The sequence below is a fragment of the Mobula birostris genome, chromosome 3, assembly GCF_030028105.1.
Source record: "Mobula birostris isolate sMobBir1 chromosome 3, sMobBir1.hap1, whole genome shotgun sequence".
NCBI classification, from domain to species: Eukaryota; Metazoa; Chordata; class Chondrichthyes; order Myliobatiformes; family Myliobatidae; genus Mobula; species Mobula birostris.
Window position 1 is genome coordinate 9,767,120 of NC_092372.1, and position 24,921 is coordinate 9,792,040.

Here is a 24,921-nt window from a genome sequence, read left to right on the forward strand (position 1 = left end):
ATGATCACTGCCTCATAAGGGTTCCTTTCCGTAATAAGATCTGGGTTATTACACGACACCCAATATAAGATAGCCTTTCCCTGAGTAGGCCATGCACAAGCTGTGCTAAAAAGCCATCTTGTAGTCATTCAACAAATACCCTCTCTTGCGACCCGACACCAACATGATTTTTCCCATTCCCCTGCATATTGAAGTCCCCATTGCAATTGTGTCAGTACCCTTATTACAGGCCTTTTCCAGCTCCCTATGCAATCTCAGCCCACATCTTGGCTACTACTTGGAGGCCTATATATGATTCCCATAATGGTTATTTTTACCCTTACAGTTTCTGAACTCCACTCACAAAGATTTGTCATTTTCTGACCCTATGCCATCTCTTTCTTAAGATGTAATTCCGTCCCTTACCAACAGACCCACACGCCGCCTATGCCTTCCTGCCTGTCCGTTTGATATCCTTTGATGTTAAACTCCCAAATATGGCCTTCCTTCAGCCACAACTCCGCTGCCTACGATGTCATACTGACCAGTCTCTAATTGCAACACAAGTTCATCCACCTTATTCCGAATGTTACGCACATTTAAATACAGCACCTTCAGTCTTGCATTCATTGCCCTTTTGAATTTTGCCTCTGTGGTACAATTTAACTCTCTGCATTTGTACCCAATCATTGGCTTGTCCTTCCTTACATTCATGTTACATCCATCATCTACTTGTAAAACTGCTGGCTCATCCTCAGCTCTATCATCCTGGTTCCCTTTCCCCGCATGCTAGTTTAAACCACTCCCAACTGCTGAGCATGACATCAAAGCAGAGCTGATTCAATAAAGGAATTCTATCTTGATTGAAAATCTGCTTTCATGAACCACCGAAATGATGCAGGACAGAAAGAGTACATTTAGCCTGGCATATCTTTGCTGGTTCTCTATAGAATAATACTCACAAAATGCTGGAGGAACTCAGCAGATCAGGCAGCATCTTTGGAGGGGAATGAGCAGTCAATGTTCAGAGCCAGGACCTGAAACGTTGACTGTACAATAATTTCCAGATGCTGCCTAACCTGCTGTGTTTCTCCAGCACTTTGTGTGTACTGCTCTGGATTTCCAGCATCTGCGGGATCACTTTTCTTTATAGGGTGATTCAGTTTATTGCACGACTTCACTCTTTCCTCCAATCCAGCAAACGTTTAATTGCCCAATTCCCAAACTGAACTTCTCTGTAAAGTGACTGATTCAGGAATTGCAGAGATTGTGAACAAGGAGTTTTGTGGATGAGGACCCTTACTGTTTGTTAAGAATGTAGAACATAGAATATGACAGCACAGTACAGGCCCCTTGGTCCATGATGTTGTGCCGACCTTTTAACCTGCTCTAAGGTCAGTCTAACCCTTTCCTTCCTCATAATCCTCCATTTTTCTTCCTATGGGACTCTTAAAGGTCCTTAATTTATCTGCCCCTACCACCACACTCAGTGTAAAATAAAAAATCTACCTCTGACATCCCCCTATACTTTAATCACCTTAAAATTATGCCCACTCATATAAGCCATTTCCACCCTGGGAAAAAGTCTCGGGCTGTCCACTCTATCTACGCCTCTTTTCACTTTGTAACCTCTGTGAAGTCTCCTTTCATCCTCCTTTTCTCCACAGAGAAAAGTTCTACCTCACTCAACCTATCCTCCTAAGACATGCTCTGTGATCGACATATAAGGTGATCATGTGGATTTGAAAATACAACAAGTGGTCAGTAAGTCTGGAGATGACAGAGAAATAGGTGGTTGGGTGATAGTGTAGAGGATAGCCAAAGCAGACAGTATGATCTTGACCAGTTTGTGAGATGGACAGAGAAAAATCAGATAGAATTTAATCCTAGTGAGTGTGAGAGACATACGAGTCGTGATTGATAAGTTTGTGGCCTAAGGTAGAAGGAGATGAGTTATACAGCTCTTGTTACATGCACATGCAGGTCAACTCTTTGAGTGAAAATGCAGGAAGTTTGAAGTTAATAACTCATCTCCTTTTACCTTAGACCACAAACTTATCAATCACCCCTGGTGAGTTATTAACTTCAAACTTTCTGCATAATCACTCAAAGAGTTGAACTGCATGTGCATGTAACAAGAGCTGTATAATTCATCTCCGTCTACCTTAGGCCACAAACTTATCAATCACCCATCTGTGGACACTTTCTGGAGGTCCAAGTTCCGTATGCTGCACGACCGCTGAACTAAGTGTGTAAATGTAGGAGGGGACTATGTTGAAAAATAAATATGCTAGGTTTTCTAAAATTGACTCTTTCTACCTTAGGCCACAAACTTATCAATCACCCTTCGTATGTTCTGGAATCAACACAGAGGATTGGATATCTAGGCCCATTTAAGAGCCTATTCTGTGAATCTCTGTGAGTGTGCTGGGCATGCTGGAACCCAGGGTTTGCAGGCTCAAATCCACTGGAGTCTGGAGGCCTGCTCTGGGGTTAATGGACTGTGTGTGTGCGTGAGTGAGAGGGAGGAATGGGGATTGTTGCTCGTTGTGCTCTGTATTGTTCTGCTGAGCATCGTGGGCATGCATGTTGTCACTGGAATGGGTGGTGACGTTTGCAGGTGGCCCCCAGCACGCGTGATAAATGAACTTTTATCTTCAATCTTGAATTTGGGTGAACTAATAAGGGTCAGACGTCCAATTTTTGCTGATTTAATGTTTGTATCAGTTGTACTCGTGAGCTTTCTCTTTGGGGGCTTTGCTGTTGCTAGCATGATGGGGGAGGGGGTTCAGTGCCTTTGCTGGAGTCCGTGGGGGAGAGGGGAAGGGCTGATGCTTTTGCTGTTGTTTGTGCGTGGGACAGGGAGTGGGTGCATTGGAGTTCTGAGATTTCTGTCATTTATTCATTGTTTTTTTTCCTATTTTGTGAATGTCCGTGGAGAGTAAGAGTTTCAGCACGTACACAGTTGTACATTCTCTGATATTAAATGGAACTGTTGAACTTTGGGATGTTCCGATGTGCATTATGGTGAGAGGCCAATTTATACACAGTGTGAGACTCGTATGTAGTTATAAGGCAATTTCCCTAAGATGTGGATTCTGGAAACTTTCCTCAGTTACTTGCGAGCAACACGCTGTGATATTAGTCACAGTATCAGAAAAATTCTTCTGCACTTTGGAAAAGTTTCAGGGGATAAATTATATCCAATTGAAAAAATAGTTTAACATCTCTCCAGGAAATGCATTTCTGACACTTCTGAATTGTAATCTAGAATACTTACATTCCACAAGACCATAAGACATAGGAGCAGAATTTGGTATTCAGTCCTTTGAGTCTAATTTATTATCCCTCTCAACCCCATTCTCCTGCCTTCTCCTCATAACCTTTGACACCCTAACCAATCAAGAACCTATCAACCTCCACTTTAAATGTACCTAATTACTTGGCCGCCACAGCTGCTTGTGGAAGTGAATTCCATAGATTCACCACCCTCTGACTAAAGAACTATCTCCTCATCACTGTTCTAAATGGACATCCCTCTATTCTGTGGCTGTGTCCTCTGGTCCTAGGCTCCCCCATCTATAGGAAACACCCTCTCCACATCCACTCTACCTATGCCTTTCATGCACCTGCAGAATCTCTTGTATGACTGCCTGATTTCAACTTTTAATTCCTATTAAATTAAACCATCTGCAAGGTAGTGTAAGTGGGATATGAGGACAGTTAATCTATCTAGGCCAGGGGTTCACACCCTGGGGTCCACAGACCTTAGTTGATGGTAAGGGTCCATGGCATGAAAAAGGTTTGGAACCCCTGATCTATCAATATTTGATAGGTTTCAATGAGATCTTTCCTCATTCCTCTAAACCAGGGGTTCTCACCCTGGGGTCCACAGATCCCTCAGTTAATGGTCAGGGTCCATGGCATAAAAAGATTATGAACCCCTGATCTAAACACCTGCAAGTACAGGCTCAGACCCAGCAAAGGAAGTACAGATTAAGTTTTCCTAATATGAGATGAATAAGCCAAAAGGACCATTTTTGCTTCCATTTCTTTTCAGTCATGTTAAATTGCTGATTCACTCAGAGAAAAACATGCATATTTTTGGGCATCACAGAATGTACTGCTTTTAGATCTCCAAACAACTCATTTTTTAAAAAGGCATTTATTTGCATACACAAGTATTTGACATTTAGTTTTTATTTTAAGGGCCACACATTTACAGCTTTTTCCCCCAATTCACATCCGAAACACATTTCTCAGCCTGTCATTTTCAAGCCTAATTAATCATCTGAAGCCATCAGAGAGAAATTCTACAAACAATCCGTAACAACTGACCTCATAAAAATTGATATTCAGGGACCTCATTACAGTTTTACACAGCAGATGTAGTTCTTAGTAATATTTCGTCTTTAAAAAAGGAATCACAAACCAGGGAACCTGCTTAATGTATGTTGTAAATTACTCATCTTATCTATACATCGTTTAATAAATCTGCTTAACAGTCCATTGTGAAAACTGAATTGCTATGTGCTGTAATAAGAGTTTGGACAAACCTGAGTTGTTTTCTCCGGCATGGTAGAGGCTGAGGGGAAATCTGAAAGAGGTTTATAAGATTATGCGAAGCAAAGACAGTATCTTTTTTCCCAGGGTTGAAATGTCTAATACCAGGGTTGAGAGGGGGTAATTTCAAAGGAGATGTGAGGGCAAGTTTTTATCACAGAGTGGTGGGTGCCTGGAATGCACTGCCTGAGGTGGTGGTAGAGGCAGATATATCAGAGATACTTAACTAGATGTTTAGGTATGCAGAACGTGAGGACAATGGAAGGATATGAACATCGTGTAGGCAGAAAAGATTAGTTTGGCTGGTCATTTGATTATTAGTTGATTCAATATAACATTGTGGGCTATCGTGCCTGTTCCTGTCTGTACTGACCATCAAGCACCGATCACTTCCTTTCCAATTCTCTTGCCATGCTCCTGCACTAAGCGCAATTTAATTGGCTAATTAAACACAACACAAACACATCAACCGTCTCAACTTCACCACTCCTCTCTCCTATTCCAACCTCACTCCCTCTGAATGCACTGCCGTCCACTCTCTCCGCACTAATCCCAACCTCACCATCTAACCCGCTGACAAAGGTGGTGCTGTAGTAGTCTGGTGGACGGACCTCTACCTCACTGAGGCTAAACGGCAGCTCTCTGACACCTCCTCTGACTTACCCCTGGAACAGGACCCCATCAAAAAACATCAAACCATTGTCTCCTGTTCCATCACCGCCCTTATCAACTCCGGAGACCTTCCATCCTCAGCCATTAAACTCATAATTCCCACACCCCGTACCGCTCGGTTTTACCTCCTCCCCAAGATCCACAAGCCTGACTGTCCCAGCAGACCCATATTTTCTGTCTGCTCCTGTCCCACCAAACTTGTATCTGCCTACCTGGACTCCATTTTGTCACCCATAGTTCAGTCTCTCCCCACCTACATCCGGGATACATTCCATGCCCTCCACCTTTTCAATAACTTCCAGTTCCCCGGTCCCAACTGCTTCATTTTCACTATAGATGTCCAATACCTATACACCTCCATTCCCCATGAAGAAGGCCTCAAAGCCCTCCGCTACTTTCTGGATAATAGACCTCATCAGTTCCCCACCACCACTACCCTCCTCCGGTTGGCGGAACTGGTTCTCACACTCAATAACTTCTCTTTTGGCTCTTCCCACTTTCTTCAGACTGAGGGTGTAGCTATGGGAACTCGCATGGGCCCTAGCTATGCCTGCCTCTTCGTTGGTTATGTGGAACATAGAAACCATAGAAACCATAGAAAAATTACAGCACAGAAACAGACCTTTTGGCCCTTCTTGGCTTTGCCAAACCATTTTCTGCCTAGTCCCTCTGATCTGCACACGGACCATATCCCTCCATACACCTCCCATCCATATATCTGTCCAACTTATTCTTAAATGTTAAAAAAGAACCCGCCTTTACCGCCTCGTCTGGCAGCTCATTCCACATTCTCACGGACCTCTTAGTGAAGAAATTTGCCTCATCATTCCCTTAAACTGGACTGAGAAGTGGCAGATGGAGTTCAACCCGGAGAAGTGTGAGGTGGTACACTTTGGAAGGACAAACTCCAAGGCAGAGTACAAAGTAAATGGCAGGATACTTGGTAGTGTGGAGCAGCAGAGGGATCTGGGGGTATATGTCCATAGATCCCTGAAAGTTGCCTCACAGGTGGATAGGGTAGTTAAGAAAGCTTATGGGGTGTTAGCTTTCATAAGTCGAGGGATAGAGTTTAAGAGTCGCGATGTAATGATGCAGCTCTATAAAACTCTGGTTAGGCCACACTTGGAGTCCTGTGTCCAGTTCTGGTCGCCTCACTATAGGAAGGATGTGGAAGCATTGGAAAGGGTACAGAGGAGATTTACCAGGATGCTGCCTGGTTTAGACAGTATGCATTATGATCAGAGATTAAGGGAGCTAGGGCTTTACTCTTTGGAGAGAAGGAGGATGAGAGGAGACATGATAGAGGTGTACAAGATAATAAGAGGAATAGATAGAGTGGATAGCCAGCACCTCTTCCCCAGGGCACCACTGCTCAATACAAGAGGACATGGGTTTAAGGTAAGGGGTGGGAAGTTCAAGGGGGATATTAGAGGAAGGTTTTTTACTCAGAGAGTGGTTGGTGCGTGGAATGCACTGCCTGAGTCAGTGGTGGAGGCAGATACACTAGTGAAGTTTAAGAGACTACTAGACAGGTATGTGGAGGAAATTAAGGTGGGGGGTTATATGGGAGACAGAGTTTGAGGGTTGGTACAATATTGCGGGCTGAAGGTCCTGTAATAGGCTGTACTATTCTATGTTCTATGTTCTAAACTTTGCACCTTTCACCCTTCACCCTATGACCTCTGGTTGTTTTCTCACCCAACCTCAGTGCTTACATTTACCATATCCAGATCCCTCATAATTTTTTATACCTCTATCAAATCTCCTCCTCAGTCTCCTGTGTTCCTAGTCCTAACCTGTTCAATCTCTCCTTACAACTCAGGTCTTCCAGACCTGGCAACATCCTTGCAAATTTTCAACCTTATGTACATCTTTCCTGTAGGTAGTAGCATGTTAAAAGGTCAGCACGATATCACGGGCCGAAGGGCTTGTACTGTTCTTTCCTATATCTGGAGTTGGACAAATCAACAGGGCCTGCATTTATCTAACTAATTTTTCTCCCATTCAGAATATTTCCGACACTTTATCGCCGGTGATTTAACTATACTCAGTATGTAACAGCAAGCTCGCACAGTGATTATGTTCTACCAGCAAGCTTTTATGAACAAGGTTAAATATATTCAGAATATGATTCAAAGCTTATGCAATAGAAGATTACTCTGGAATAAAGTACAACTGCTTAACATTTACACTGACAATCTTCAACTGTGGACATTTCCAATTTCTTGATTCACCGTTTATCTGTTCCTTTCACCGTGATTCATCATTCCACACAGCAGTTAAGGTTTCTCAAGTGGCGCTCCCTCTGTTTTTTTTCCCTCTGCCTTAGGACAAACAGGAATGGAAATCCAGAGACTTAAACGCAAGCAAGCCAGTGATCAGTTGACCTAGATAAACTGTTCGAAACTGTTCTCTTAAAAGATTATGCTTACGTAAGGATTCCCTGCAGATCCTAGTAATCAATTGTTAAAATATACCTACCACAACCTACTTAACATTGAATACTCCAATTCAATCTAAAGAAAACTAATTCAATTCACTTTAAACAAAACCCACTATTTTACACAACACTGATTACATTTCTATAGTGTTGTACGCTGTCTGTGTAGTGGCTGACTGTGGACTAATGCCTAAAACGCTAAGATTTATCAAATGGATAATTGGATAATATTTTATATTTAGTTGTGTTGGGACAGATATATGGAATTCTCTATTCTATTAACTGGTCAGATTTTAATGAAAAAAAAATACCAGAAAACTAATTTGTTTTCTGAGGGAATTGAAATAAAAATTATACATGATGATAAAATTGAACACAGAACTAATGTAGCTCTGTATTAATGCATCTGCATTCTTTGCAGGGGATAGAATGATTCAAGATTTAAGATTGCTTATTGTCATTTCCAGTACACAAGTGTAAGTGAGAACGAATTAATCATTTCTCCAGATCCAATGCAGCACAAAAAAGCACTAATATAAAGAATAGAATAATAATAAAATGCAATAACTATAAGTACATAAGATAGCTTATATATATTGATCGTATGTCCATAAAGTGATGCTAGGCACAGGAGTGTCTGTACATAAGGTGACTGACAGGAAATGATATAGTGGTTGGGGTTGTGGAGGGGTGGATTAGTTGGTGGAGGTGTTGATCAGTCTTACTGTTTGGGGAAAGTCTCAAACACAAGAATATCTGCAGATGCTGGGAATCCAAAGCAACATACACAAAATACTGGAAGAACACAGCAGGCCAGGCAGCATCTATGGAGCAGAATAAAGAGTCAATATTTTGGGCTGAGACCCTCCATCAGGACCTGCTGAGTTTCTGCAGCATTTTGTGTGTGTTACTCTGGATTTCCAACATCTGCAGAATCTCATGTGTTTACACTTTATTCTGTATTGTGTTATTGTTTTACCTCAATGCACTGTGTAGTTGAATGGTCTGTATGAGCAATCTGCAATACGAGCTTTACACTGTACCAGGGGAAAGTAGATTATAAATGCAATTTTAAAATAAATATACAAAATAGGAAATAACTTCTATAAGCATGTGAAAAGATATAGGGTATCAAAGGTAAAAGTTGGTCTCATGGAGAATTTTACTTCACCTATCACCTTCTAGCTAGCCCTCGTTCCTCTACCCCACCCCCCACCTTCTTAACCTGGCATTTCCGTTCCGATGAAGGACCTCTGCCCGAAACAACTGTTTATTCATTTCCATAGGTGCTGTCTGACCTGCTCAAGCATTTTGTGTGTGTTGCTCGGAAAACTTAAAATGGGGAACAAGAGAATGGCTGAAAGTTGAATAAATATTTTCGAGGATCAAGGATCAACTTTATTCGCCATATGCATACATGTGTTAGGAATTTGATGTGTGTGTAGGGGAGTCATGCAATAAAAGACAACATTCAGCTGTTACAAGGAATAATGAATCTGCTTGCACTGTGGAAAATACCAGATATACTCCAATTACAGCCAAAAATCCAGGAGCAAAAGAGAAAGGAGAAGCTGAATTCCTAGTGAGAAGGTAGTATATAAAGTAAATGGATTGATGAATGGGAAATCCCCTCAATCTGATGCCCTACAATCAGCAGTATTTAAAAAAGTGGCTGAAAGTATTATTGGAATATTTTTAGCCTGAGGGTGGTGATCCTCTGGAATTCATTGCCACAGGCGGCTGTAGAAGGCAAGTCATTCGGTATATTTAGCGCGGAGGTTGTTAGGTTCTTAATTAGTCAGTGCGTCAAAGGTTACAGGGAGAAGGCAGAAGAATGGGGTTGAGAGGGATAATAAATCAGCTACAATGGAATAGTGCAGCAGGCTCGATGGACCGAATGGTCAAATTCTGCTTCTATGTCATATGGTCTTACTATGGATGTGTGGAATTAGGCGTTTCAACATTCCCAATGTTCTGGATGAGATAGGAACGATCTTGCACTCTTCACTCATGATCTTCTGGAGGCTCGTGGTGTGGAATGACTACAGCTTGACAAGGTTGCTCTCTGCCACATGCCAGCATCCTGACCCGTACAAGAGTGTGGACAGAACACGGCTCTGGTACAGATTCACCTTGATGTGGATGCTGTACTTGGTTGATTCCCCCATATGTTGCTTAGTAATAAGAAGAGGTTGTTTCCAGGTAATTAAGTGTCCTTGCCGATCAGGGAATTTTGAAAACTGGTGAAAAAAAATTAAAAATTAAAAACTCAAGAGATTCTACAGATGCTGAGGATCCAGAGCATCGCACACAAAGTGCTTGAGCAGGCCAATTAGCATTTATGGAAATGAATAAACAGTTGATATTTCGGGTCCAGACCCTTCTTTGGGATTGGAAAGGTAGGGGGAAGATGCGAGAATAAAAAGTTGTGGGCAGGGGAACTGAGGAACAGCTGGAAGGTATTAAGTGAATTAAATTAATCGCAGAAATAAACATTTAGAAAATGAAAAAGAATAGAACACGTGGAACTTGTTTCAATTGATAAAATATGCACAACAAAACAAAGAGAAAAAATAATTAAAATATAACATATAATAATATATATGACATGTAATATAATAGCATAAATGAAGAATTCAGCAAAGTGCGACAAAGTTAGAGCACATGGTATTTGGAGCACACGCCAGACCTTGTCGAGGGATCAGAAATTAAAAGAATAAGCAATTTCAAGTTCCTGGGTGTCAACATCTCTGAGGATCTATCCTGGGCCCAACATATCGATGCAGTTACAAAGGAGGCACGACAGTGATTATATTTCATTAGGAATTTGAGGAGATTTGGTATGTCACCAAAGACACTCAAAGATTTCCACAGACATATTGTGGACAGCATTCTAGCTGAATCCTGATGAATGGTCTCGGCCCGAAATGTTGACTTTGGCTCTTTTCCATCGATTTTGCCCGGCCTGATGAGCTCCTCCAGCATTTTACATGTGCTGGTTGCATCACGGTCTGGTACTGGAGCGGAGTGGAGTATCACTGCACAGGATCGGCAAAAGCTGCAGAAAGTTGTAAACTCTGTTAGCTCCCCATCACCCAGGACATGCCCTGTTCGAATTGTTACCATCAGGGAGGAGGTACAGGAGCCTGAAATCACACACTCGACAATTCAGGAATAACTCTTCTCCTCTGCCATCCAATTTCTGAATAGATATTGAACCCATGAACACTACGTCAGTACTTTGTTCTTCTCTTGTTGCACTACTTATTTAATTTAACTTTCAAAAACTATATATACTTACTGTAATTTACAACATATGCCAGTGATATTAAACCTGATTCGGATTTCTGATTTAAGGTAATATATTGGTTTCCATTGAGAATTGGTGAGTCAGCGAATTTTATGTTAATATTCTCTCTATCTCTCTTTTACAGTTCCACCTAGCTTTCTCAAGCGCCCTTCCAACCTGTATGCTTATGAGAGTATGGACATCGAGTTTGAATGCGCAGTCACTGGGAAGCCGGTGCCCACTGTGAGATGGATAAAGAACGGAGAAGTGGTCATTCCCAGCGACTATTTCCAGATCGTGGTAAGTATTTCATTGCTCTCGACGAACACACACAGCGTCTCTCCAGAGGGTGGTGAGAGTGTACAGCGAGCTGCCAGCACAATTGCGGGTTCAATTGCAACATTGAGGAGAAGTTTGGATATGTACATGGATGGGAAGATTATGGAGGGCTCTGGTCTGGATACAGGTCAGTAGGCAGATTAATAGTTCGGTATGGACTAGATGGGCCAAAGGACCTGTTTCTGTGCTGTGGCGTTCCATGATTCCATATCAAAATATTGGAGGAACTCAGCAGGTCAGACAGCATCTACAAAGGGAAATGACTGTTATCTTTTTTGGGCTGAGACCATTCAGCAGGCCTGCCAGCATTTAGTGACAGAAAAAAATCTCCTCAAGCTCCTAATGAAATATAACCACTGTCGTATCTTCTTTGCAACTGCATTGATATGTTGGGGCCAGGATAGATCCTCACAGATGTTGACATTCTCACTCTTTCCACTACTGATCCTTTGATGAGGACTGACGTGTGTGCCCTTGTCTTACCCTTCCTGAAGTGCACAATCAATTCTTTGGTCTTACTGACATCGAGTGCAAGACTATTGCTGTGACACCACTCAACCAGCTGACTTATCTCACTCCTGAATTATATCTGTGTTTGGAAATCCTTTGTAGTTTGTAATCTTTTGCAATTTGGATATAGGTAAGTCACAAATTTTCTGTGAGTGTTAGATGTGTGTGCAAGGAATTATTTGTCTACAATTAAATGTGTTTCCATAAAAATAAAATTAACTGTAAGGTTTCTCCTCTTTGGTAGGGAAGGGGGACCCACCACTCAAACTGTGGGTATTGGCAGCTAGACCTCGCTGCAGAGATTAGACAGGGAAGTAAGCTAGTCTTTGAAGGGTGGGTTAATATGGTATAACGTCCCTGTAGTAAGGGTACCCGTAATTATCTTTATTGAATCGGGCTTAAAAGCTTCTTTAGTGTTTAGGGCTCAGCAGACAGTTCAAAGTTCAAAGTAAATTTATCATCAAAGTACACTTATGTTGCCCTGAGATTCATTTTCTTGCGAGCATTCTCAGTAAATACACAGAAACACAACAGAATCGAACAAGACCGCACTCAAGATGGACAAACAACCAGTGTGCAAAAGACAACAAACTGGGGAAATACAAAAAGAAACAAAATAATAAATAAGTAAACTATAAAGATCAAGAACATAAGATGAAGAGTCCTTGAAAGTGAGTCCATAGGTTGTGGGACAGTTCAGTGATGGGGACAGGAGCCGAATACCATCACAAGTTCCTCCAGCATTTTGTGTGTGTTCACCTTTCATAACCCTTTGGTTATATGTGAGGTATCATGCCTAACGTCAGAAGGAATCCAATTCTTTCCTTCAGCTGTTTTAACAGCTTACAGAATTATTGGAGATGCAATAGAGTTAATCAGAATCTAAAATTAAGATTTAATAGTGAAGGTACAGGCATGACTGAGACATTTTAAGAATACATTGCATCAGTGTTTTGTGAGGAATTTTATGCTGATGGACGATGTCACAAGACTGAACAAGGTAAAGCTAGGTTAAAGGGAGGGACTGAGTGGAACAAACGTCAAAGTCAAGATCAGGCCTCAAGTTCATTGACCTTGTCCTTGACATTCATTCTATGTGTAGCCTTTTACGATTTCTTTCTACCAAGAACAGTTATTCCCAACGTATCTGTAAATAAGGAGACTATTGGGAAAATGGATGAGATTAAGGATAGGTAAAAAAAAACTATCAAAAAAGATTTTAAAGTCGGTGATCAGTTATGCTGGGTGTATTGCATCCCCCATTGCTTTAGATGGGTGGCAGGGTGGAAATACGTCTCTACCAAAAGAGCTGTAAAGAGCTCCTTCCCTCTGCTAGCCTGCAGGTCACCCTCAGCGTGGTGTAGCACCTGCTTAGCCCCCCAATCAGGGTCATGTGAAGCCATGGAAGCAGATGGTGGATGGTCGAATGAGCAGCTGGTGCCTATCACAAATCCCAGTTATGCAACCACTGACACCAGCAGACACTCTCTGAAAAGTATTGATAGTGGCTGGGGTCATTCACCTTGTAAAGACTCTGCCCAGAAGGCAATAACATACCACTTCTATTGAAAAATTTGCCAAGAACAATCATGGCCTTGGAAAGATCATGATCGCCCACATCATACGGCATGGCACATAACGAACGAAAGAATGTTGCTTTGGCGAAGAAACTTAACAATTGCAGAGATACTGGACTAAATCTTCTAATGCTCCTTAGATTCAGGGTTAGTGGTCTGGAAGCTTGCAAATGTTTCTTCCCTTGTTTTGGGAAAAAGACAAGGAGAAACCTGGTAACCTTACACACTGGAGCTGAACTGGAGCTGGAGGTCAGTAACTCTGATGCTCCGAGCAAAGGTACAAAGCTTGGGCACAGCCACGCTTCGATTTATTTTGCTAAAGGACAGCAAGGAGACTGGCTCTCCGCCAAGATCTCGCACTAATAATGCGGTAGGAAAAGCAACAGTGATTTTAGTGTCTTGGATGTGATCCAGACTTGGCTGCCATATCAAACACTGTGTACTGAACTGTAAAGGGCATTGCATATGATTCTGTTTCTCTTTCCCTCACTGCATGTTCTTGTTTTAAACTGCCATGAGCACTGTTCAAACATGATATTATTACACTTCTTTCATTAAAGGAAATCTGGAAATTAGCTTCTACCTGAATGACGAACTTTCCAAATATAAACGATAGCTGTCCAAATCATTCATAAGACCTCAAGACATCAGAGCAGAATTAGGCCATTCAGACCATTGAGTCTGTTCACCATTCCACCACAGCTGAGCTATCATCCCTGTCAACCCCATTCTCCAACCTTTTTCCAGTAACCCTTGACACCCTGTCTATCCAAGAAGTCATGAAATCATTTAGTTGGGATCTGAAACCACACAAAACAGAAGGTCCCGAGTCTGATTTCCGGGCTGCAGTTTGGTTCATGAGAATGACTCTGGGAATGAAAGGGATAACATATGGAAAGCACTTAACCATATAACTATGTGACAATTACAGCACGGAAACAGGCCATCTCGGCCCTTCTAGTCCGTGCCAAACTCTTACTGTCATCTAGTCCCACCAACCTGCACTCAGCCCATAACTTTTCATTCCTTTCCTGTCCATATAGCTGTCCAATTTAACTTTAAATGACAACATTGAACCTGCCTCAACCAATTCTGCTGGAAGCTCATTCCACACAGCCACCACTCTGTGTAAATAGTAACACCTCAAATAAAATTGCCTTTTATTATTTGGTAATTACACAGGGTTGATGTTTCCAGTCTTCAAATAATATTGCAGTTCTTTGAATAGTCCTAATATGTGAAATGAAATCAGCCTTCAATATACTACAAAACTGTAACAAGTCTGTTTGAAATTAAGATTTTTGTAACCAGTGTGCGCTCTATTTTCCTCCTGCTTCTGTCCCTATTTCTTGCTTCATTACTATGCGAAAGTCCTCAGCTGTGAAGACAAGTTGATGGCTCTGGGCCCGTTACTTGCTGGAGTTAAGAAGAATGAGGGAGGATCTCACTGAAATTTTTCAAATATCGAAGGGCTTAGATAGAGTGGATGTGGAGAGGGTGTATCCTATAGTGGGGGAGCCTAGGAACAGAGGGCCCAGAATAGAGGAACGTCCATTTGGAACACAGATGAGGAGGAATTGCTTTAGTCAAAGGGTAGTAATCTGTGGAATTCATTGCCACAGGTAGTGGTACAAACCAAGTCATTGGATATATTTAAAGTGAATGTTCATAGGTTCTTGATTAATCAGGATACCAAAGGTTATGGGGAGAAGGCCCATTACGAGGATGATTCCTGGAATGCAGGGGCTAACATATGAGGAGCGTTTGTCGGCTCTTGGATTGTATTCATTAGAGGTATAGAAGAATGAGAGGGGATCTCATAGAAACATTTCGAATGTTGAAAGGGTTGGACAGAGTAGATGTGGAAAGGTTGTTTCCCTTGGTGGGTGAGTCCAGGACAAAAGGTCATAGTCTTAGTATTAGAGGGTACCCAATTAAAACAGAAATGAGGAGAAATTTTTTTAGCCAGAGGGTTGTGGATTTGTGGAATTCGTTGCCGCATACAGCTGTGGAGGCCGGATCATTGAGAGTGTTTAAGGAGGAGATTGACAGATATCTAATTAGTCAGGGTATCAAGGGATATGGGGAAAAAGCCGGAAATTGGAACTAGATGGGTGAATAGTTTAGCTCACGGGGGAGCTGCGGAGCAGACCCAATGGGCCGAATGACCTACTTCTGCTCCTTTGTCTTGTGATCTTGTGAAGGCAGGAGAATGAATTTCAGAAGCTTAATAAATCAGCCATGATGGAATGGCAGAGCAGGTTCGATGGGCTGAATGGCCTAACTCTATTCCTATGTTCAGGATTGGTTAAAGTTAAATTTACTCTTTGCTCTTTGTTTTAGGGTGGCAGTAACCTGCGAATCCTGGGTCTGGTGAGGTCAGACGAGGGCTTTTATCAGTGCGTGGCAGAGAATGACGCAGGAAACGTGCAGGCAAGCGGACAGCTAATCATTCCAGAACCAGGTAAGACAACATGATCACCAAATTCCAGCTGTTTGTGATTTCTCTTCTTTTCTTGTTTTTTTTTTGCATTTTTAATGACATGGCAATCATTACAAAAGAAAAGGCAATGCCTGCTATTATTCTAAAGGGGTTCCCAAACTTGGGTCCAAAGATTCCTCGGTAAATGGTAAGGTTCCATGTTTGGGAATCCCTGTTCTAACATTATACTTTTTATTGGAATGTGCATGATATAGTGAAGTTGTTTGTATTTAAATCTTTAATTTTACTTATTGAATTCAGATGAACTGTTGCATTTTACAGGAGGATTCTTATATTTACAGCCATCGGCAGTTTGATTGTATCTGACTACTGATTGTTAGCCAAGCATCATTTGGAGAAAGGAGTTAGGGATAAAAATGATGGCTCCAGAACCTAATGGGTACCGGCTGTATGTCAGCTATAGGTCAGTCTGCAAAAATGCCAGATTGTTAAAAGAAGCAACTCCTTTACACAAAGTTTTTCAGGTCCTGATAGAACTTTGAAGGTAATGCAATGCATTAATGTGTAGACCAGACCTGGCTGGCCAATGTATGAGGTCAGTTCCACAGTCAATGGAAGTTCCACCAGCTCAGTGACCAAACAGCTTGTTGTTCAAGTAAATGCCCATAGTCTCCAAGAAATGTGTCACAACTGGGGATTGTTTTTGAAAAAAAAAGATTTTTTTGTGTCAGCATGTGACCTGGATTTTCTCAGTGTCACCACGTGCGTATGCGTTGTTCCTCCGATGGTTTACCTTTTACATCTAATTTTTGTCTTTGTGCTGGCCCTGGATTTTCACTTTGTTTTGCAGGTGTCTCATTTATTTATCAGTTTTATTCAATTTCGGATAATTGAATTTCACGGTATTTTCAAGCTTTTCTATTGCTGTTGTTTTTGAGGATTATTGCTTCGACTCGTCACTTATGTTATCCGATGGGTCTGGGATTACTATGTGGTCCAGGGTGTATTTCAGAGGGGCATGCCAAGCCATCTTCATTGGGTCATTGTGGTTCCTTCTCAGGTGTACCTCAGACCGAGATCTTCTGTGTATTGTCAGTGCAATCTGTTTGTCAATGTTCTGTATAGATTGTGTGAGCTCTGGTTAGTTTTTCTATTAATATTCTGCAATCATTTTTTAGTTTTGTTTGAATTGCCAAAGTCTCTGTAATTCCTGCACTTGAGTTTGCTAGTGACCCTCGCAGAATAAGTGATCAGCTTTGGATAACTATTTGTATAACCCCTGTAGATGTAGTGTATATGGCTTTTAGCAAGTCACTTGACAAGGTACCCCATGCAAGGCTTATTGAGAAAGTAAGCAGTTATGGGATCCAAGGGGAAATTGCTTTGTGGATCCAGAACTGGCTTGCCCACAGAAGGCAAAGAGTGGTTGTAGATGGGTCATATTCTGCATGGAGGTCGGTCATCAGTGGTGTGCCTCAGGGATCTGTTCTGGGACCCCTACTCTTTGTGAATTTTGTAAATACCCGGATGAAGAAGTGGAAGGATGGATTAGTAAATTTGCTGATGACACAAAGGTTAGAGGTGTTGTGGATAGTGTGAAGGGCTGCCAGAGGTTACAGCGGGACGCTGATAGGATGCAAAACTGGGCTGAGAAGTGGCAGATGAAGTTCAACCCAGATAAGTGTGAGGTGGTTCATTTTGGTAGGTCAAATATGATGGCAGAATATAGTATTAATGGTAAGACTCTTGGCAGTGTGGAAGATCAGAGGGATTTTGAGGTCTGAGTCCTTAGGATACTCAAAGCTGCTGCGCAGGTTGACTCTGTTGGTTAAGAAGGCATACGATGCATTGACCTTCATCAATCATGGGACTGAGTTTAAGAGCTGAGAGGTAATGTTGCAGCTATATAGGACCCTGGTCAGACCCCACTTGGAGTACTACAGGAAGGATGTGGAAAACATAGAAAGGGTGCAGAGGAGATGTACAAGGACGTGGCCTGGATTGGGGAGCATGCCTTATGAGAAAAGGTTGAGTGAACTTGGCCTTTTCTCCTTGGAGCAATAGAGGATGAGAAGTGACCTGATAAAGGTGTATAAGATGATGAGAGGCATTGATTGTGTGAATAGTCAGAGGTTTTTTCCCAGGGCTGAAATTGCTAGCACAAGAGGGCACAGTTTTAAGGTGCTTTCAAGTAGGTACAGAGGAGATATCAAGGGTAAGTTTTTTTACATAGAGAGTGGTGAGTGCGTGGAATGGGCTGCCTGCAACGGTGGTGGAGGCGGATATGATAGGGTCTTTTAAGAGACTCCTGGATGGGTACATGGAGCTCAGAAATATAAAGGGCTATGGGTAACCCTAGGTAATTTCTTAAGTAAGGACATGTTCGACACAGCTTTGTGGGCTGAAGAGCCTGTATTGTGCTGTAGGTTTTCTATGTTTTCTTTTTCTTTTCAAATCTTTTTATTGTATATATATATATATATATATATAGGAAAAATAACATGAGTACATCGAAGTAACAACACTTACAATGCCTCAAAAAAAACCCCATCATCTTAAAGATTGAAAACAAAATTTTGTGATAACAAAAAAAACCTACTAAGCAGGAATGTGAGAGAGGAAAAAAAGAGAACCCATTAGGTGTACAACCCCGGAGCCATGCGTCATACAAAAAGCTTCTAAAAATAAACATCAAACCGCCAGCAAGAAAAGAAAATATACTAAAAGAGTTTACAATTAGATCGTGGAAAAATTATATCAATTAACTCAAATGATAATAACAGGATTGGGAAAAGGAACCTAATTTGACTTTTATGATGGAGGATTGGATGCAGGTATTGAAGTTGGTTAACTCTTCTTCAATTTGTGCTAGCTATTCATTGATTCAATTTAAAATTGTACATCGTTATCATTTGACAAAGGAGAGACTTTCTAAAATTTTTCCTAATGTTGATAGTCATTGTGATAGATGTAAAACTGAGATAGCTACACTGACACGTATGTTTTGGTCTTGCTCTATATTGGAACAGTTCTGGAAGTCAGTTTTCTCAACAATTTCTAAAGCACTTAAAATTAATTTACAACCTAATAAATTAACTGTGCTTTTTGGAATAGTTCCTCAAAATATTCATGGTATTTCAGTGTCTGACCAACATGTTATTGCACTTGTTACATTGATAGCTAGGAGGGCCATTTTGTTGAAGTGGAAGGATACATCAGCTCCCACTTTGTCACAATGGTTCTGTCAAGTGATGCTATGTCTTAGTTTGGAGAAAATTAGAAGTCGAACCTTTGAACCTTTATTTGATTTTGAGAAAAGATGGGGCTCATTTGCTCGTTTTCTATGTCTATTCATAAATGTTTTTTATATGCTGCCTGGATTAGAGAGTATGTTTTATGATTTTAGGTAGAGTGAGCTAGGATTTTTCTCTCTGAAGCAAAGGAAGATGAGAGGAGATTTGATAGAAGCAGTCAAGATGATATAAGGCATAGATCAAATTGTCAGCTAAGGATCTTTTTTCTTCCAGGGAGAAAATGTTTAATACAAGGGGCATAACTTTAAGATAAACACAAGAAATTCTGCAGATATTGGAAATCCAAAGTGACACACACAAAATGCTGGAGGAACCCAGCAGGTCATGCAGTATCAATGGAAATGAATAAGCAGTTGAAGTCTCAGGCTGATACCCAAAGTTTTGCTCAGAGAGTGGCAGCTTCATGGACACAATCTCAGAATAGAGGCATGTCCTTTTAGAATGGAGATGAGGAATTTCTTTCGCCAGAGAGTGGTGAATCTGTGGAATTCTTTGCCACAAGCAGCTGTGGAGGCCAAGTCTTTATGTATTTTCATGGAGAGGTTGAAAGATTCTTAATTGGTCAGAACTTGAAGGGATACAGGGAGAAGGCAGGAGATTGTGTCTAAGAGGAAAATCGGATCAGTCATGATGAAATGCAGAGCAGACTCGATGGACCAAATGGTTTAATTCTGCCTTATGGTTTATGGAAAGCAAGACCAGGTGTGATGGTCAAGGCAGATACATTAGGGAAATTTAAGAGACCCTTAGGCACATGGGTGAAAGAAAAATGGAGGGCCATGTGGGAGTATGTGATTAGATACAGTACTGTGTAGAAGTTTTAGTCACGTATATATTGCTGGAGTGCCTAAGTCTTTTTGCACAGTACTGTAGAACTTAGAGATGGCACAATATTATCGGCTAAAGGGTCTGTACTGTTCTATGTTCTATGTTGTTCTGTTTCTTGTAAACACACTACAGAACCAGACTGATATTTCTGAAGTGCAAAAGAGAGTTTTCAATGTAAATGCGTTGTATCTATGCATCCTGGTAACTATAGGAAATCTTACTGCCCATTATGCCGCTGGCATTTAGGGCAACAATGGAAGTCCTCCATGTTGGCATTGTTCAAGGCTTCCTTCATTGTATCAGTAGCTTCCGCTCAGTTTTCACTACTGTCACTCATACAAGTTTCGGGTAGAGACTCAGGAATACCGTCGTACTCAGATGTAGAAGGATTCTTCACTGCTGTAAGCATAACAATTTTATTTTACTAGTCAGGGCTGTTGGCTCTGAGCTGAACCCCCGAACCTGGAGGACCAGTCGACCACTCTTACTCTGGCCTCTACCTTTTGACCTGTTCAGCATGGATGACCATACTAAGAGTCAAAGCATAAAGTCTGATTTCAGCCAACATAGCTCTCCAGACCATTGAGGCAGGCAAACCTCCAAACTACGGCAAGGTTGTGGTCCTCTAAGACTTTTGCACAGTTACTATGGACCTCAGAATTGGTTAAAGAGATGGCACAACATTGTGGGCTGAAAGGTCTGTGCAGTTGTATGTTCTACGTTCTATGATGTTTTTGTTCAATTAAGTGCTGACCTGCTTCCTGAAAACACACTACAGAAACTGACTGACATTTCTGAAGTGCAGTAGAGAGTTTTCAGTGCAAACATGTTGCGTCTCTGCATTCTGGTAACTATGGTGACAGAACCTCATAAATGGACAATCTAAAGGAAGATGTTTTATTCATTTGACAAAGTGAGGCTCTGTGCCTTGCAAAGCAACACAATGTCTGCGAAGGATCCAGCCCTGATTGTTACTTGAAAAATTCTCAAGGGTTGCCAAGAGCAGCTGGCTTTACGATTTTCTGCTACAAATTACCCACTCACAGACTGGCAGATTTGAAATCAGTCCACCCAGGGATTCACAAGTAAATGGTCTATCCTCTTATGAGGCACTGAAGCAAGGCCTTCCACAAAGCTGGCTGTTTTGTAGCTATTAGTTGGTGCCTAACTGGAAGAATACACTCAGTGGCCACTTTATGAGATACCTCCTGCTCCTAATAAAGTGGCTACGGAGTGTATCCATGGTCTTCTGCTGCATCCGCCCAACCACTTCAAGATTTGGCGTGTTGTACATTTAGAGATGTGCTCCTGCACACCACTATTGTATCACATGGTTATTTGAGTTACTGACACCTTCCTGTCAGCTTGAACCAATCTGGCCAGTCTCCTCTGACTTCTCGCATTATCCAGGTGGTCTCACCCACTGAATTGCCACTGACCGGATGTTTTTCACACCATTCTCAGTAAACTCTAGAGCAGGGGTTCCTATCCATAGAGCACAGACCCCTTCCTTAAGGGTATTTGTCCATGGCATAAAAAAGATACTCAAACCATCCCGACTGGCACCAGTAATCAGTCCATAGCCAAAGTCACTTACATCAGAGCAAACATCAGAATGAGGAAGAAATGTGATATAAGTGACATCAAGTCACCTGCATCCATTGGATACAAGTTTCAAGTCTATCAGGAGATACAGTCAGTGGCCACTTCATTAGGTACACCTGTACACCTGCTCATCAATGCAAATAGCTCACCAGCCATGCTTTTATGCATTGGGTTGCTGTCACATGATTGGCTGGTGAGATACATGAACAAGAAACCTCTGGGAAGAACGTGAGGAAAATCACATGGCAATCTTGTTCAATCTTCTCTCTGCTTGAAAAGATTCCTCATGAACATCGTGGGCCAAGGGGCCCGTGTTATACTGTAATGTTCTAAGTTCTATCATGGATGATAGAAAAATAGAGGGATATGCAGGAGGGAAAGGTTCGATTGATCTCAGAGTAGGTTAAACATCATTACATCATTGTGGGCCAAAGGGCTTAGATACTGTGCTGTATTGTTCTATGCTAATGAGAATTTATAGATGGAAAATGTGTATTCTCTCTTTCTGTAGATACCTATCAAATTATTCCCTCAGATTTTTTTTAGTTACTAACCTCCTGATTTTGAATCCTGTTGTTTGATTTTGCACCCTGTAGTTGGACAGTCTAGCTCCTCAGTTTGAGAGAGCTGATCTGATAAATCCCAAGAATCATAATGTCACATGAGAGACCACTTAAGTCATAAACGTTGGATTTGAACCTTCTTGATGCTGTTCCTATTCTCCCGTGAAACTTTCGTGAACATCGAACACAGAACATAGACCATGGGTAAAAGGTCTAAAATCAGAGGGCTTGCATTTAAGGTGAGAGTGGGTGATTTCAAAGGTGATGTGAGAGTTAAGTTTTTTTTACCCTGAGAGTTGTGGGTGACTGGAATGCACTGCCTGGGGTGGTGGTAGAGGCAGATATATTAGGGACCTTTAAGAGATATTTAGATAGGCACATGAATGTGAGGAAGTAGATGGATATGGACATTGTGTAGGCAGAAGGGATTTATTTAATTGGTCATTTGATTATTAATTTAATTGGTTCAACACAACATTGCTAGCTGAAGTGCCTGTTCCTGTGTTGTATTAATCTATGTTCTACAACACAGAACATAGAGCATAGAACAGTATAGCACAATATAGGCCCTTTTGCCCACAGTGTTGTGCTTCCCTCCATTTTTCTATCATCCGTGTGCCTATCTAAGAATCTGTTAAAGTAAAGGCATCCGTTAGACTAGCGAGACCATGGATCTGCGCCTGGAAAGTCTTCACTCTCCAGGGTGCAGGCCTGGGCAAGGTTGTATGGAAGACCAGCAGTTGCCCATGCTACAGGTCTCCCCTCTCCATGACACCAATGTTGTCCAATGTGTGATTAAGTGCCTTGCTCAAGGACACAACACGTTGCCTCGGCTGGGGCTCGAACTCTCTCAGGTCGCTAGTCCAATGCCTTAACCACTCGGCCACGCGCCCATAAGAGTCTCTTAAGTGTCCCTATAGTGGTGGTGGGAAACGCTACTGAACTTTAGTGAGCCAGTTTCTGCAGTTCCACCAAAATTGCGGCAAAGAGCAGGATCAAATGAAAATGCAAATACCTGAAGTACGAGGGGTTTATTATATCATTGCAATATCTGAGTTCAGCCAGTAGAGGGAGAGATACTATCTCCTTCATAATTGACTGGATTCTTCGAGTGTTTGAATATGCTGTTTCTGTGAGACCCTAGGAGATCTAAGCTTAAAAAACTTGCAGGGAAAAAGAAATCCTGCTGTTTGCCAATATTGCATATTTTCCTAATGGGAAATTGCAATGTGAAGGGATGAAAGCATCCTTGCTGGGATTAAGAAAAAATAACAGTTTAGAAAATGCTATGTCTCGGAAAGGACCATGTAATAATTCTGCATTCTCTGTGATTCAACTTTTCATATAGATATCCAATGTTCAAAGTTCAAAGTAAATTTATTATCAAAGTATTTATGTGTTGCCATATACTGCTCTGAGGTTCATTATTTTTTGCAGACATTCACAGGGAAAATACTATAGAATTTACAAAAAAACTATACTCAAACAGACAAAAATGGACGAACAACCAACATTGAAGGCAAATTGTTGCAAATAAAAATAATACTGAGAACGTAAGTTGTAGAGTCCTTGAAAGTGAATCCATAGGTTCTGAAGTCAGTTCAGAGTTGTGGTGAGGGAAGTTATCTACTCTGGTTCAGGAGCCTCATGGTTGAGGGGTAAAAACTGTTCCTGAACCTGGTGGGAATCCTTTCCCAAATTGCAGAAAAACTCATCCTAAAGGGGAAAGATAGGAAGGAAATAATTAACAGGCAGGCACTGTTCAATTCGTTGACATTTGCTGGTTACAATAATGACTAAGAACTACAAAGTTCTGACTAAAACACTAAAAATCTGGTGTGTGGGTGAAACGTCCATTCCGATTTGTGTAGATTTGAGTTTGCTATGTTGATAACGTCCATGAGTTAGAATCCGAATCAGGTTTATTATCATTGACATATATCATGATATTTATTGTTTTGTGGCAGTAGTACAGTGCAAGACACAAAAATTACTATGACTTATACAATAAAAAAAGGAAAAAAATCTAAAAACAAGATAGTATTCATGGGTTCACGGAGCATTCAAAATCCGATGGTGGAGGGGAAAAGACTGTTCCAAAAAAAGTTGAGTGGTCTCTTTAGGTTCCTGTACTTCCTTCCTGATAGAAGTAATGAAAAGAAGGCATGACTTGGATGGTGAGGATCTTCAGCGATGGACGCTGCCTTCTTGAAGCGTCGTCTCTTAAAGATGTCCTCGATGGTAGGATTCTATCCCAGAAAGAGGGCAGGTTTTACAAAGGTATTTTGAGTGAGCTAGGGCTTCTCAGTTTGGACTAAAGGAGGATGAGAGATGACTTGATAGAGGTGCACAAGATAAGAGGCACAGATCGAGTGGACAGTCAGAGACGTGTTCCCAGGACAGAAATAACTATTACAAGGGAGCATACATAACTTAATGGAGATTGGAGGAAAGTACAGGGCAGGGGTTCCCAACCTGGAGTCCACAGATCCCTTGCTAACTGGTATTGGTCCATGGCATAAAAAAGGCTGGAACCCCTGGTATAGGGGGATCTTGGAGGCAGATTTTTTTTTTATACACAGAGTGATAAGTGCATGGAATGCCCTGCCAGGGGTGGCGATAGGGAAAGGTATACTGTATTAAGTGCATTTAAGAAACTCTTAGATACGCATATAGATGATTAAAAAAATGGAGAATTATGTAGGAGGAAAGGGTTAGATCGATCTTAGAGTCGCTTAAAGGGTTATTATGAACCTGCATGTTACCCAACCTGCATTCTCCCCGTAACTGTTGCACTTC

The 24,921-nt window shown here is 41.5% G+C and overlaps 1 protein-coding gene across 1 annotated transcript in view; it reads left to right on the forward strand.

The window, feature by feature from the left end:
• Nucleotides 1–24,921, forward strand: part of dcc (DCC netrin 1 receptor) — a 1,002,879-nt gene that overhangs the window by 441,072 nt on the left and 536,886 nt on the right. The window contains exons 6-7 of the mRNA XM_072252112.1: nt 11,089–11,243; nt 15,713–15,833. Coding sequence (XP_072108213.1) covers nt 11,089–11,243; nt 15,713–15,833 — 276 coding nt within the window. The remainder of the gene's footprint in view (nt 1–11,088; nt 11,244–15,712; nt 15,834–24,921) is intronic.